The 15,475-nt window shown below is 58.3% G+C and overlaps 3 protein-coding genes across 3 annotated transcripts; 1 reads left to right on the top strand and 2 right to left on the bottom strand.

Moving 5' to 3' along the window:
* Window positions 1-370: 370 nt before the first annotated feature.
* ACRALDRAFT_2054622 (uncharacterized protein) lies at window positions 371-10,411 on the bottom strand (the record flags this gene model as incomplete). Its single annotated transcript, XM_071021715.1, has 3 exons — window positions 10,271-10,411; window positions 10,080-10,139; window positions 371-10,001 (listed from the first exon to the last, which is right to left on the bottom strand). The coding sequence occupies exon 3, from the start codon at window positions 9,743-9,745 to the stop codon at window positions 371-373; it is 9,375 nt and encodes a 3,124-aa protein (XP_070872311.1). The 5' UTR covers window positions 9,746-10,001; window positions 10,080-10,139; window positions 10,271-10,411.
* Window positions 10,412-10,648: 237 nt separating this feature from the next.
* On the bottom strand, window positions 10,649-12,109 carry ACRALDRAFT_1083053 (uncharacterized protein). The gene is made up of 4 exons (XM_071019399.1): window positions 11,854-12,109; window positions 11,667-11,780; window positions 11,463-11,576; window positions 10,649-11,365 (listed from the first exon to the last, which is right to left on the bottom strand). Exons 1-4 carry the CDS (start codon window positions 11,999-12,001, stop codon window positions 11,061-11,063), a joined length of 681 nt encoding a protein of 226 aa, XP_070872310.1. The 5' UTR covers window positions 12,002-12,109; the 3' UTR covers window positions 10,649-11,060.
* A 646-nt stretch (window positions 12,110-12,755) lies between these two features.
* On the top strand, window positions 12,756-14,977 carry ACRALDRAFT_2043737 (uncharacterized protein; the record flags this gene model as incomplete). The annotated part of the gene is made up of 6 exons (XM_071021374.1): window positions 12,756-12,759; window positions 12,861-12,917; window positions 13,080-13,121; window positions 13,227-13,337; window positions 13,394-13,675; window positions 13,755-14,977. The coding sequence occupies 6 exons, from the start codon at window positions 12,756-12,758 to the stop codon at window positions 14,975-14,977; spliced, it is 1,719 nt and encodes a 572-aa protein (XP_070872309.1).
* Between the last annotated feature and the right edge of the window lie 498 nt (window positions 14,978-15,475).

Raw genomic sequence — 15,475 nt, 5'->3', positions numbered from 1 at the left:
CGCGAGAAAGACGGACTGTTCTCATGAACTACTCTACCCACAGCATAATATCACACAGCAACGTCCTGCTCTCGTCTGGCTACCAACCATCAGTCTATCTGACAAAGACCACCTCGGCGTGGGTATATGTATATATAGGGAAGAAAACGAACGAACGGATGGATGTTGATACAAAATTTGAAGCCTCCCCCCTTTTTGTGTCCCCTTTCCCCGAGCCCAGTGATATCCCCCAAAGGTTCGACCTTGATCCTCCTTTCTAGACCCTCCCGCCTTCCCTATGCAAGTAAATATATATATGTGTCGTCAGACGCTGTACCTAATGTTGTAGACCAAGAAAAATGCAAAAGAACGACGACCACGACAAAAAGAATCACCCCGTCCTCGTCCGGCCCGCCCAACCAAGCTTCCTCCCCACTCCCCCCGTCTCCGAGTCGGCCTGCTCCTCGCCGCCCTCCTCCTCCTTCTGCCCGCCACTCGTACTCCCCTCGCGCATCCGGCTGGTCAACGCGCTAAACTTGTCCCGCAAAAACTCCCCACCCGCCGACCGCCGCCTGTCAAACTCCCGCCGCGCGCTCTCTCGCGTCCCCAGCCGCCGCTGCGTCGACCCGCCCCCGCTGTCGTAAGGGGATAGGCCCCCGCTGGTCACAGGCCGCGGCGGGAACCGGAATGTCGTGTCGGTGTCCCCGTCCGCCGAAGGAGCCGTCATGACAAGGGAAGGCGGCAGGGCGGTGTTGAGTTGGCTTGGGAGGGGGTTGGAGCCGCCGCTCGAGTTGCGGTACGATGGGGACCTTCGGGAGCTCGCTGCGCTGGAACTCCGGCTGGTGTTGGAACGTGCCAGTGCCGACACCGACGTCGTGGCCATGCCCATGCCGATGCCCATGCTCTGGATGCTACTCTGGCGCGAGCGCGGGGGAGACCGCGAAAAGTCGAAGAAGCTGGACGAGTCGTCCGAGTCCATGCTATCGGCGTAGTGAAAGTTCTGCTGCTGCTGCTGCTGCTGCAACGAGCCGCTGGACGCCGCCGCCGTCGATGCAATGAGGCTGGAATTATTGGCCAGCTCGCGCAGCCTGGTCGTCTGCGCCGTGTTGGGCCGGACCTTGAACTTGTTCCCGATAATCGCCCCCGTGTGCGAGATGAGCGCCTTGATCACCGCCTTTTTGAGCGCGAGCGCGAGGTCGAGGTTGGACCACGTCTTGTTGCGCCACTCGAGCGTGGGGAGCCGGAACACGAAATCATGCACGTCTTCAAAGTTGCGGCTGTCCTTGCCCTTGTAGCTGAGACACAGGACCACCGATGGCATCTTGACGTGTGCGAACGACATGTAGCTGTTGGCCCGCGCCATCATCTTGGTCAGGTCGTCCGACGGCTCGTCGTCCTTCTCGGCCCTGCGTCGGAACCGGCTCTTCTTCTCCGTGTTTCCGCCACTGAGTGACGTGCCCGTGGACGTGCGAATGACGCCCATTTTAGGGTTGTCCGAGCTTCGAAGGGAATCGTAAGACGCCTTCTTGGATACCATCTTCGCCGTCGCCGCCGTCCCCGAGCGGAACAGCCGGAACCCATGCCCGTGCCCGTGCCCGTGCCCGTCTCCGACGTGAATCCCGTGCGTCTTCTTGGGGGCCGTTTTCGGTCTCGTCGCCGCGTCGGATGCCAACGTAGGCCGCAATCGTAGTTCCAGGGACCCGGCCCGCGTGTTGAAACCGTCCTTGTCCGCCAATTGGTGCGCCGTGAGATATCCCGCCGAGTCGTCTCCACCGTCTTCGTCTTCGTCCCCGTAGCTCTGCTTCACTATAAAGGGGGAATCGTCCCCCTCCTGCCCCCCCTTGCCTCCTTCGACGTCGGGGAAGATGTACTCGAAGAGCCGCTTTCCAACCTCGTGCTCCAGCTGGATCTTCATCGGGAAGAGGTTGACCTCGAAGTGGTCCATGACGGGGATGCCGGCAATCGCCTCTAGCATGTTCCAGTACACGCGGATCATCTCCGAGTTGTTATTGCCGCCGCCGTTGTCGCCGTTGTTGGGCGACGCACCGTGCGCCTGCTGCTGTTCCACGTCGACATACGGCGCCACCATGGCCGGGTAGATGGCGTTGGGTAGGAGGTTCAGTCCGAGCACCTTGCCGACCCGGATCAGGTTGCTGTGCGACCCGTCGGAATGGTCCGTCCGGTCGTACTCGACGTCCCTAAGCTGGAGCTCGACCAGAGGCTCGTTGGTGTCCCGGAGGAGGTGCCAGACAATATCCTTGGCCGTGATGCTCCACCGCAACAAGGCGTTGCTGCTGCTGCTACCGCTGCTACCACTGCCGCCGCCGCCATCGGCACCGCCGTTGCTGCTCTGCGCGTTAGTATTGTTGGTGTCATACCTGCGCTGCGACGTCGTGATGGCCTTCATCATGAAGAACAGCTCGTCCTCGCATGCCGCCAGGTCGCGCTCCAGTGCTAAACGGTCTTCCCAACCCCTCTCGTCCAGGTATTGGGAGTACACCTGGAAGTGCGTCTTGATATCCTCCAGCTGCCTGATCCGTTCCTGCAGCTTCTCCACCATCTCCGGCGCCCCGCTCAGGTCGCTAAAGTCCGAAGCCAGCATGATCTTTTCCAGCCTCTCGGTCCGCGTCTTCTCCAGCGGCTCGCTGTACATGAGAAGGTCGAACACGATCACGTACATGGCATAGTACTGGGACGAGTTGCAGAGCGCCCTGGCCCGCGGGAACTCGACCCAGAGGTTGTCGACCCTGCGCTCGGCGCTCGGCTGCGACGAAGACGCCTTCCCGTTCGCGTCGTCCGTGTTGACCTCGTCGTTGTACTTGAGACGCAGCGTGTTGTACTTGTCGTACCGGAGCATCGCCGACGACTTTTGCACCACTCTCTTGAACCCGAACGGATCCGTCCGGAAGTCAAACATCACCTCCATCGGCACCCACGGCGGCCACGACGACGTCGCCGGCGTGCCATAGCGGCTACCGGCATACATCGACACCAAGTTGGTCAAGAACCACTTTTCATGCGTCACGAAGAACTGCGTGCTGTCCATGGAGACGAGGAACCGTCGCTGCACCAGCCCGCTGACGGCATCCGATAGCCTCTCCTTATCCATGACCTCCACCACCTTGAGCTCCATCCCCTTGGCCGTCATGAGCACCACGTTCTTCTTGTTCTTGTCGCTTTGGAGTTGGATCTGCGGTGCGATGATTCTAACATGGTAGCTGCTCTGGGGCCGGAACTCGTTGGAGATGCCGCCCATCAAATCCTCCATGGCCACGTTGGTGGTGGTAGTCTTGTTGATGTTCGTCTTGTTGCTGTTATCCTTGTCGCTGCTTTCCGAAGTGTCCTCCTGGTCGGCATTGACGAATCTCCGGCCATCTTGGAGGATCCTCTTAATCTTCTCTTCGATATCGGCCTCCACCTCGCGATCCGTCGCCTTCCCAGACGACGGCGAGGCTCCGGCGCCTGGAGGTCCGTTGTTGCTGGGCTTGCTATGGTTGAATTTCGCCTTGTACTGCTCCTCGACAATGTCGAGGATGAACTTGACCGCCGGCCGGGAGAGATAGTAGATGAACCCACGGCGCTGGCTGACCTGGTGCGTATAGCGGAGAATGACGTTCCGCAGCAGGTTGTTCCACTTGAAGTGCAAGTTGTGAATGACAAACCGATTCTGCGCGTCGCTCTCAAACTCGGCCCCCGACGGAAGTGTCATCGACTCGTGATCCAAGTCGATCGACGTGTCGGGTGCGCCTTCTTCGCCCTTCGACCCCGACTTGGACGCGAGGACCTGGCTGCTCGACGGAGACCTGTTGGACAACTGTCGCGCCATGCCCTCGAGAAACGTCTTCTTGTCCCTGAGCACGCCCGTGTGCCTCCGCAACGCCTCGAAATCGGCCATGGTATCCGGGTCCTTCCCGTCGTCGCGGACCACACGGAGCTCCGCCTCGCCCACGTTCCGCCCATGGTTTTCGATTTGCACCTCGAGCTGTGCCAGCCGCTCCTTGATCAGCTCTTCCTGCACCTTCCGCGGGTCGTCATCCTGGCTCATCATGCAAAAGTGCGTCGGCTCTTGGCCAAACGGGCTCGTCCGGTCAGGATCCCCAGAGATGGCGCCGCCAATATCGGTTTGACGGAAATAGGTCAGGCGAGGGGCGTATGCTAACGGCAGGATCTTGGTGTCGGGGTTCGACTCGGCCGGTAGGATCCAACCCAGCTCGACAAAGTCGTCCATGTCGATCCACGTGAGGTCGTTGTCCGGGATGGTGAAGCGCGAGAGATCGGCAAGCTCCGTCGTTTGGTCGGTGGTCAGGTTGGCAATATTTCGTTTTCGGATGGCCTCCTCCGTCGTGCCCCGAATGCTAGCCGAGACAGCGCGGACGTCGGCCTCAGTGAGATCCAGCTGCGCGGCGTGGATCTTGATGCCACTCGTCCTGCTCTGCGTCTTGCGACTGTGCACTCTCGTATTGAACTCTTCGCGCCTCTGGTGGATATCCAGCTTGAAGCTGTCGAAGCGAACCTTGATTCCCGTCGCCGAGACGGCGTCCTCCGGATAATCCTCCATGTCTTTGTGTTTGTAGATGTGGCTCAGGAAGAGGGGTGCGAACAAGAGGTTGTACTTGATGGTCGCGAGGTGCTTGCCAAACTTCTTGCTGTTCCTCTCTCGGCCAGGCCACAAGGGGCCCTGCCGGATCGGAAGCGACATGGGGCCGCCGAACAGAGCCCACCAGGCGAAGAAATGGGTGAAGAAGCGCGGCGTACAATGGACAGCATTATAACTCCGAGAAGGCTCGGGGTTGGACGCCATCCAGTCACGATCAACGGGTGCGCGGACATCGATGGAGAGATGGATGTGATGGCTTCGGAACCCACGGAAGGCATCATACGGCAGCCCGTCCGACGACGGCCGCGCATGCTGGGGAGCTCGCAGCACGACGTCGTAATGCGGCTTGAAATCGAAGCTCCTATTACCCCCCTCGATGGCGCGCTCGAAAACGAGACCCGTCATCCACTGCACCTTGCCGGACAGCTTCATGATGACCTTCTGGAACGAGACGCCCTGCCGGTAGGTCTCCTCGCCAAGAGGGCTGTCGTCGGACTCGTTCAGGCGGTTCGCCTCGCGGGCATGGTAGCTGTAGTCGGGAATGGCCAGGACGTATTCTCCGGACTCGACGGTCATGAGGCGCTTCGGGTCGTCTTCGGTGTTGATGTTCCAGCGGATGTCGTTGCGCCAGCACATGATGAAACCCGCGCCGTTCCCCGTCACGCAGTAAGGGTCGCGCGACCCCTTCAGGGCGAGGTGCAGATCGCCGTCGTTCTTCCAGGCCACGCGTATCCGGGAGTGGAAATTGAGCCGGATCTTATCCCAGAAGCCGACTCGTTCGGAGGGATCGATTTGCGGCTTCGTGAACGACTCAATGACCATCATCATGTCCTGCATGGCTGGCTGGTAGCAAGGCCCTCCCCACGTCATCCTGGTGGGCAGGGCCGTGTTGATCTCGATTCGAATATCAGAATACGACTTGATAGGGCCTATGGTGCGACGAACGTCTATAGCGAAGCCGCCGTCTGGTTTGCCCGAATCCGGACCCAGACCCAGGCGACTCCGAGGGGGGATGATGTCCACCTTGATCCGTCGAGTTGATTGCGTGCCGCGGTATTCCTCGGCGATGACAAAGTTGGACCGAAGGGACATGGACGACAGCCTCTGCGACTGGCCCAGCTTGAGGCCGGGGATGTGGATCAGAGGCAGAGGGTAGTCGCGGAGTGAGACTTTGGTTTCGCCCACATCTATGCTCACGTGCATGGGCACAAGGAGGCCATACTGCATATCCTTCGGCATGCCCTTGCCCACCTCGTGGATGAAATCGGGCAGATCTCGCATGGGGAAGGTCGGCTTGTCGATGAGGAGGTGGAAGCTGTGGACGACGGTAGCCATGAGGGCCGGTCGTTGGGGCACCTCCAAGATCCTTTCCGCTTCTTCCAGGTCGTCGGGAAACAGCTGGTCTGATTCCCAGATATGACCGCGGGCCTCCTTTGTTGTTTTCCTGCTGATGGCGTAGTGTCTGTCGATGCGCTTCTTCCAGCTCGTCGCGTTGTACATGTCGAGTCGCGCCCGAGCCTCTTGCTCGGCGATCTTGGCGTGGCCGGTGAGCCCATGGCATCCGCCCTCAGGGTCATACCGCGGCGTTCTGCCTCGCCGATCGTCATGATCCCCGCTGTTGCGTTTACTTTCTCTGTCCGCGCTATGGCTTCTTGTCTCCCGTGTGTTTCCATGTTTTCCACGTGCTCTGTGGAAAAGAGACCGAGCACGGTGTTTGTGAGATTCCCTGCGCGACTCCTCCTCCCGGACCTTCTTCCGCTTGATCTCGAATGCCTTTTCCCGCGCCAGTCGCTGCGCCTGCTCCACCCGACCTGTTCGGTAGATCATCCCCAGCTTCCATTCGAAAGCGCCGTCCTCCAACTCGAACAAGAGGACCTTGGTACGGATGGAGACCTTGGGTACGTTCTTGGGCCCCTCTGGCAGCTTATCGAGGATGTACTCGTTCGTACCCGTTTTGAAGCGGTGATGCAGCTGCTGCACCGACTTGAACACGTTGACGAGGTTGTCGGAGACCTTATTGAGTATGACTTCGTGGGGTACGGCAAAGCGTACCGATTCGGAGGTCAAGTCGATCATGTTATCTTCTTGGAGGCCCCCAGACGATGTCTTGCGCCGAGAGATGCGGTAATCTACGCGGGCGCCCCTGACACAGAGCATCCTGGCCCAGACCCCCCTCATCCTAGGCGGCTGCACGCACAGGAGAATCTGCTTGGACGAGAAAAAGGGCGCGGCCCATCGGTTGCGGCCGGCGTTGAGGTCATAGACCTGGATGAGCATGGCGGGATCGCGGGGCAGGTCGGCTTTGATCTGTATCATGGAAGCCTTCACGTCCACGGTGATCAGTTCCGACGTCGTCCTGCCCATGAACGGAAAGTCGTCCGGGTCGGCGTATGGCGATGCTGGTGGTACCAGCAGGTGGGCATCGGAATCTCTTCTCGGCACGGTCGACGACCTGGCGGCGACAGAAGCTTTGCCGTCCTTGCCGGTCCTCGTGAATGCCTTGCGTAACACGGTTGCGGCGACTACGACCGAGTAATGCCGGTAGAGTGAGTACTGAAGCTTGATTGTCCGGATACCGGTGTGGATTTGAAAGATGGGCCCTTGCTGGTCGCTCAGTGCCGAGAAGGATATTTCGAAGCGAGGCACGTCGACAAACGGCGCGGGTTCAATGCAATCGGCGGCTTCGACGATGTACGCCTCCAGGCCACGAACATGAACGGCCAGGGTCCTACCGTCGCCGTGATTCTGTTGCTTCCTGCGGGGGGATAGAGGCGCCTTGAGCAGGTCGGCGTCTGGGGCGATGGAGCGACTGTTTGTCCGTCTGCGAGAGGGCCGCCTCTGTAAGCCTTCTAACCTCTGGGCTCTATATTCCGACGAGAAGGTGTCGATCTGAAGGGAAACGCCACGGGTCTCATCGGAAATGTCTTGGTCGACACCTGCCACCTCGAGGCTCACATCGGATGCTTGCATTTGAAACTGCAACAGCCAAGACGGCATGGCGCGGAGAAGGCTCCGGTGGCCGCTGGGGGACACGGTCGTCATGGTCGGGAAAGCATGACGCTTCTTGTCGGGCTGGACTTCGGGTCTCAATTGGCGAATGATCTGGCTGAGCCCCTCGATGATCTCGGAACGGACCATCTTGATGGTAAAAGTCTCGACGTTGCCGGAAGCGACAACGTGGACATCTGGTGCGGCGCTCAGCTGGACTTTGAGGTCAAAGTTCTCCGTCTCGACCAGATCGAACCGGCCGCCGTCGGATGTCTGGTAGTAGAGGTGATGCGATTGGAGGCGCATGGAGGAGGCTAGGGAGTAGTGTAGGTCTTGGAAGGCCGAATGAGACGACTCGAGGTCGAGGGAGATGGAGGAAATGGACGAGATGATCAGGTCATAGTCGTCGGGGGCGGCGGCTTTGTCCACGGCGGGGAGGGCGATCCTCATGACGGGCTCATGCATGGTGAGTTTGATATTGGCCTTGGGCAACAGCCTGGAGATGAGCAGGTGGCCTTGACCCGGGCGGCGGGGGATCGTCTGTGGCTGGGTTTTGGGTTTCGGTCGAAGCATGGCGACCAAGAGAGGTAGGTGTCGCGGGTCGAGATCGACAGAAGGGGAGGTGATGACAGAGTTGGCGAAGAGGATATTGGTGTTCTTGTCTTGCGAGCCAAGATCCACGTCGTTGGCCAGCTCGACCGTCTTGGAGGGCAGGGTAGTTTTGACGGTGGTGGTGGTCATGGGGATATAGAGAAGCCTCTCCGGTTTGCCGTCACCGTCGTCCAGACCAACGGAGATGGATAGGGCGGCGGCGAGAGCCTCGTGGGCGATGTCCTTGGAAGGGAAGTACATGCGATGAGCGGGTGACTTGGGATCGAGGCGGTGCAGATCGATGCCGACCTCCTTCATAGAGGCATTCAGGAGAAGGGGCTGAGCGCGCGGTGTGACCGACTCGACCTTCTTGGTAAGACCGACGAAGCTAACGGCAAACTGGACTTCCTTTATGCCTCTCAGTATGGAGCTGATGAACTCTTTAGAATCCGACACGGCCTGCATCATGATGTCGTCCTCGGTAGTTATACCGGGGCCGGAACCAAGGCCAGGGAAAATGTCAGGTCCAGGGTCAGGCCCAAGGGACGGGGTTCGAGGGTCGGCCCTGATCTTCGCAAAAGCCCGGGGTTGGTCGCCTGGGGCGGAGAAGGCGTATAAAGGGGATCGGCATTGCTTGATTCGCTGAGCGCAAAGGCGAAGGTCGTCATAGGGAATGTGAATTCGGTTCAGCTTCAGGGCGATGGAAGCGTCTCGCAAGCCGTCGGGCTCTCCATACAGGAAACCATGGATATTGAGGGTGGCTTGGTCTAGGACTTCGAGTGATTCGTTCCCCTCGGCCGTAAACAGAACGCTTCGCAAAGTGACGATCCATTCGGCCTGCTGTTGCTGTTGCTGCTGCTGCTGCTGTTGATTCTTTTTCTTGTCGGTTCTGAACTGGAAAAAAAAGCGAGCTCTGTCGAACATCTTCCGCCGGGTATCGACGGCGAGGGTAAGACTTCCACATTGTATGTTGCCAACGTCGACGATGTTGACGGTCGAGTTGGTGGCTACGACGTCGACCATGCGGAGCCACTTCACCTGCCTATGGACGCGCTTGACCCTTTCCTTGAGCTTGGTCAAATGCTTCCATATCTCGCTCCTGGCGTTGGCGACTCCGTTGCGACGCAGCTGGGGGATCTTGGGGTGGCTCCTAGGCGTTTGTTCTTCCGTGGACCCGTCCGACTGGCTTTCGGTGCTGTCGCTGTTCTTGTCCTTGTCGTCCTCCTCAGATGAATCGTCATCGTCCGCCCGCTTCCCGTCGAGCTGGCGCAGGTCGACGGTGACCACCAGCTCGTTGATGACGATGCTCAACCAGGTGGGCTGGGCGAAGGTGGGTCGGTGGACATTGAGTCCCAGGCCGCGTATCTCAATCTTGAAACCATCTTTCGGGGTGTATGCGAGTCGGCGCAGGGAGAAATAGCCGATACGTTGGATGGAGATGCCTGTGGCGACTCGGAGGAGGGCGAAGAGGACAAAGGTAGACAGGTAGATGAGGACGAGGATCCCAAAGATGAATGTCGGGTTGAGTAGTGCCATGTCGCTGGGCAGCACTCCCTGGGACATGCTGGGGCTGGGGTTGAGGGTGCTCATAGCTTGAAGCAGCGCGTGTCCGTCGGCGAGGAGGCGAGGAGATGGGGCAATGTCGTTGGTTCGTGGAGAGGTGACATGATCAGCTTCGCGAGGACACCATGCTTGACATCCTCGAGATACTCCGCCGTTAGATACCAAGGCATGCCATAATCATCGATGGAGTGGAAGCGTGGTAGTGTAAGAAGAAATGGCAACCAACGGCTGGGGCCAATGAGGGTCGAGATTAGAGCTTCGGTTCGTTTTCCTTATCGTCGACCTAGGAAGAAGAAAGGGGGGGTGTTAATACCATCCGGGGTCGCGGGGGTAGCTGAGTCGAAACACGGTTAGACGTTACCTGCAGAACGTATGTATCTGAGAGTGCAATGCGAGTCGAGGACAAAAGACACAAAGCTAGCTATGTTACGTTGTGAGCTTCGTCGGAGATGTTGATGGTGAGATCGGCGACGGAGGTTGAAGAGTTGCAGAGGCCAGGCCAGCTAATATCCCTGTGCCAATATCCCTGTGCGGAATGTTCCTGGTACTCACAATTCCACAGAATGCGCCAGGGACGGCGGAATGTTCTTGCTACAGCGAGATGGACAAGGCGACTGACCGAAATGAAGCAGAACTGCGGAATATCTGCGGGAGAATAGGAGATGGATGAGGATGGAAAGAAAAGGACACAAGATGTCCTCCGTTGGTGTTGGCGCACCGCTACTATTTACACGTTGAACTATTGAAGTACCTCGTCTCGTCTGGTGGGAAGGCGCAAGACTGGTAGCACTTGCTGGAACATGATCCCCAGACCCGTTATTTTGTAATTTTATGGGGCCGAGTGGGGTTGTCCTGGTATGCTGCGTCAGTTAGTTGAACGATCGGTATCGGGTAAATGTAGTTCCGTCAATAAGCGACAATGTGTGCATTACTAATACCTGATAGACACGGGTACATAATGGCCTTGCTGTCGTTATCGCATAGGTACGATACGTACATTTCCACCACTTTCTTGCTCAGTGCTCTTCACTCTCGACACTCTACTTGTAAGCCAAGCGTTTGACCGTTTGCTCGCCTCGAGTTCAGGCTATTAACCTCCTCCAACACAAGGCCTATGGGTTCATGCTTCATCTTCCTTCCACTTTCTCTCAGTTCTCGCAATTATTTGTTCCGTACCTAGGTATATAGTACATATTTCTGAGACACCCATTGTACATGGCCAGTATTCAAGAGGAAAAGGTTGGCCAAGGTAATTAGAGTCGTATTAAAATAAAATGCCGTATGATTGTCCGCCAGTGTGTCGTAGGCGGATATCCAGGCGATGAATATCTGGGTTGGTTCGCTAGGCCTCGGGATTTCGTCCCTGCTCCTCGTCGGCTGCACGCACACGCAACTCGGCAATCTTCTCATCGACGAGGGCGATTTCAGCGTCCAGCCGGAGCATCTTCTCGCTCATCACATGTCGGTATTCATCATCGGTGAGCTTCTTGAGCGGGCTCCACCTGGACGAGAGGATGCCCTTCTTTCCCTGCGTCTCCTGGTCGGGAGAAGAAGGGTCTGTGGCCTGAAAAGCGTTGACGGCCGCCTGGCCACTCCCGCAAACTATGGACCAGACGATGGCACCGGGGATGATATTGCGGGGTCCGCCTAGATGAGAAGGGCTGAGTATGCAAACGATGACGACGTGACATGAGAGAGATACAGTGGGAGAGAACGGGCAGGGGTGCGGATGGCATGGACTTACGAATCAGACCGCCTACCATGCCGGCGGTGGCACCGGCTAGGGTACTGGCTTTGGTCTTGTCCGAGTTTGTAAGCTCCTCGGATCCCCATGTCCGCAGAGTGAGGCTTCGCGATACTGGTAATGCGCGTGAGTATCTATGTCGCCGAACATGGGCTGGCAGTGGTCATGGTGGGATAGCAGGTAAACAAGAAATCAGAAACGTACGCCAATAAGTAGAGCCTAATGTAAAACACTGAAAGCCCGAGGCTATGCCAAACAGAGCTGGTGAGGCATCTCTAATGATACCTGCGGTGACGCCGAAGAAGACACCCGTGGCGCCTGTGCGAGTATCCCAAAAGACGATGATTAGTGACACGCAGTTCGACGGGCGCATGAAAATATACGGAAATACCTGTGAAAGCCCCAACCTTGAGGGAGGGCACAACCACTTCGATGAGCTCAGGAGGTAAGAGGCCGCGGCGTGGGCGTCGTTGACGAGGCTGCTGGTCTTGAGGCCGGGGCTGGGAATTTGTCGACTCGTCTGTATCCTTTTCGGCCATTGAATAGACGTGAGGTGTTTGGTTGGATAGCTAGAAATAAGTAGAAGAATCTATCAAACTCGTTTAATATCGAACAAACTCGGTGCCTTATTCCCTGGAAGCCTTTTGAATCGACAATGCTGATGCTTGATCTTGAGATGAAAAAGCACGGGACATCTCGGAAGCAGCCAGCTCTATCAGGTGCTGCCAGGTGTCCCTGTGCTGTAAGCTCTGTCAGCACCTATACGGTATACTGCGATAATACGCCACGAAACCAAACCCGGACATGTGTGGCGCGGTTAAGCCGCCAATGAGACAAACTGAGGCTAGGCTTCTTTGGGGACTAGCCCCTCCCACCCAAAAAATTCCCTTTCTCCTCCCCACCCCCAAGTCCCTCACAACGTCCTCACTTTTGCGGCCGATAATTAAAACTTCGCCCTTTCTTTCCCGCAGCCCCAGCCCCAGTCCCCCCCGTCACCACGACACCACGAAATCTCTCTGGGCTGCACCCACCATCTCAATCCATCCAGCCTCCCGTCGACGGCCACCAATCTACGCATTGTCCTCTGTCGACCGTTCTCTCGCCTTTTGAGAACAAAAGTCCTGCTCTCTTTCTGCCTCGTTCGCGCAGAAAAGAAAGAAAAAAAAGTCAACCTCAAAACAAGGGCCTCCTATCGCCACAAGAGCTGCCCCTCTTCCCCCCTCCTTCCGAGCTATCGTCTCTCTACCTACGCGCATCGATTGATTCGCTGCGCGTGGCCGCTTAACCGCAATCATGGGTGTGTTGTCCCATACCAACTGGTATACGTCGATAATGCTGCTATGCCATGCATGCATCCTGAATGAGCTTGTTTGACTGATCCGATATCTCCATGTGCAGCGCCCAAAAAGAAGGAAGCCCAGAAGATGTCGCTTGGCGACTTTCTGTCTGATGGAAGTCAGTCATTCCTCCTCCAACTCCCTCCCTCCACATCGCCGAACAATGCAACCGTCGACTTGGTCTATTCAATGCCAAATCGCTGCAACCGTGGCAAAGCGCCATTCTTATGCTGCCTATCAGCCCTCAGTCTTGAGAAAAATACTGACTGACAGGTTATAGACTTGGGCGGATCTTGGGCTGACGAGGTTGAGGATACCTATGGTAAGCTTACCTCACGCTTTCTCTCCCGTCTCTATTTTTTCTCCCTCTCTTTGCCCATCCTTGCTATCGTTTCCGTCGGGTGTCACTAACTAAACTCCTGCTTAGGTACCCAACCTCTCCCTGCTGTCGAAAGGCGTTCCGGCTATGGCTCTGGCTACGGCGCCGGCTCCGGCTCCGGCTACGGCTCTGGCCAAGCCTGGGGTAGCAGCGACCGTAGTAAGTTTATCAATTGCCCCTGACACCGATCCGTCTCGCAAGTGCTTACCATCTAGGTTATGCTCCCCGCGATACTGGTCCCGCCGAGCTTCCCGACAAGCCCCCTTACACGGCGCATCTCGGCAACCTCTCCTATGACGCCACCGTCGACACCGTCACCGAATTCTTCGCTGAATGCAATGTCATCAGTGTCCGCATCATCGAGGACCGCGAGCAACAGCGCCCCAAGGGCTTTGCCTACGCCGAGTTTGCCACTCTTGACGGTCTCAAGGCCGCTCTCCAGTACGATGGAGAGTCCTTCCAGGGCCGGAACATTCGCATCACCATTGCTGATCCACGTAAGTTATAATGAAATGGACGAGAGAAAACCCTAGCCATAACGAAAGTGCTCGTTATCTGACAAGACAAACGCATCAGCTCGAGGCGGCCATGGCGAATCCACCCGTGATCTGAGCGACTGGACCCGAAAGGGCCCTCTGGCCGATCTGCCGTCTCGCGGAGGCGACCGCCGTCCCTCCGAATTTGGTGAGCGCCGCTCTCGTGAGCCCGCCGACGATGGCAGGGTTCGGGACTTTGGCAACTGGGAGCGCAAGGGACCCCTGCCTCCCCCGGAACGCCCCACTACTCGTGACGGTAGCTATCCCCCTTCTGCCGATGGTGGCCGCTCCGACTCGTTCCGCGGCGGCCGACGACTGTCTCCTGCTGCCTGGGGTGAAGGTCAGGGGCCTCCCCGGCACGATCGATCTCGTCCGCCCCGCGACGACCGCCCCGAACGTGCGCCCACTGCCGCCGAAAAGGATATGCAATGGCGCGCCAGCATGCGCCCCAACCCACCGCCCGCACAGTCGCGCGACGGTAGCGAGGCGCCCACTTCACCCTCCGCCGGGCCAGCTGCCGTTCTCGCCCCGACCGGCCGTCCCAGGCTGAACCTGCAGAAGAGGACCGTATCCGAGACCGCTGAGGTCTTGTCGCCCTCCATCACCGGCGACGCCAAGTCCAGCCCCTTCGGCGCCGCACGGCCCATCGATACCGCCCAGAGGGAGAAGGAGGTGGAAGAGAGGCGACAGCAGCAACTCAAGGCGAAGCGTGAAGCCGAAGAAAAGGCCAAGGAAGAGCGGCGGTTGGCCAAGGAAGCCGCCGAGAAGGAGGCCGCCGAGAAAGCCGAGCAGGCCCTGAAGGCCGAGGAAGAGGCAAAGGCCGCCGCCGCCCAAAAGGCCGAAGAGGAGGCCGCCAAGCCAGCCGACGCCGCCGCCGCCGCCGCCGAGGGTGCAAATACGGAAGAAGCCGCCAAGGATGCCCAGAACGGTGCCGGCCCGGCTGCTGCTGCACAGGACGTCCCCGTTCGTTCCAGAGGCCCGCGGGAGGGTGCCCCGCCCATCAAGACGCGAGCCGCCGAGAGCGGAAACTGGCGCCAGTCGTCTGGCGAGGCTAGATCGCCCCGTGGCGCCCATGGACACCGTCGAGGCGGTGGTGCGCCGCGCGGCGCCCGATACGAAGGTGGTCGTGGCGCGCGCGCCAACGGCGCCCAGGCGGCCCAGCAGCCGGCCACTCCCACCACCGCCGAGCCGGGAACGCCTGTCCAGGAGGACGATGGCTGGACGACCGTGCCCAACAAAGGTCGCCGTGGCGCTCGTGCTTAGAGAGTGCTAAGTACATACTCTGCCAATGACCGCTTCTTCCGACGATCCTGGAGGAAGCCATTGGGTGTCAAGACGGGAAACTCCCCCCCGTCCAACTTGTTTTTTACATCGTCCGCCGAATCCATTCATCATTATCGCCTCACCCTCCTTACCACGATTTGGGGGGGAGGGCCGCCCTCGGCCATGACTTGACGTTTTGGGAGCTGCACATCCGATTTCGGAATCATCGGAGTTGAAGGGGGGATTAAAAGGGAAAGGAAACAAGGAGAAAAGAAAAGAAGAAAATTGAGGCTTTCGCGCTTTCCTCTGACGCATGGTTGCTCCCCTACCCCTTGGTCCTTGACCCGCCGTTGGTAACACGAATCCTTTTCCTCCAGCTTTCGACACCACGCCCCCTTTCATTCACGCTGTGCTCTCTGGAGAACAACATAGACGACGGATCTCACAGGTCGGGTTGGTTTTATTTGGTCGCTGTCGTCTCATGTTGTGCCTCTCCTA

This window comes from Sodiomyces alcalophilus, assembly GCF_042370955.1.
Source record: "Sodiomyces alcalophilus JCM 7366 unplaced genomic scaffold ACRALscaffold_7, whole genome shotgun sequence".
NCBI classification, from domain to species: domain Eukaryota; kingdom Fungi; phylum Ascomycota; class Sordariomycetes; order Glomerellales; family Plectosphaerellaceae; genus Sodiomyces; species Sodiomyces alcalophilus.
This window is presented reverse-complemented; position numbering and strand designations above follow the sequence as displayed.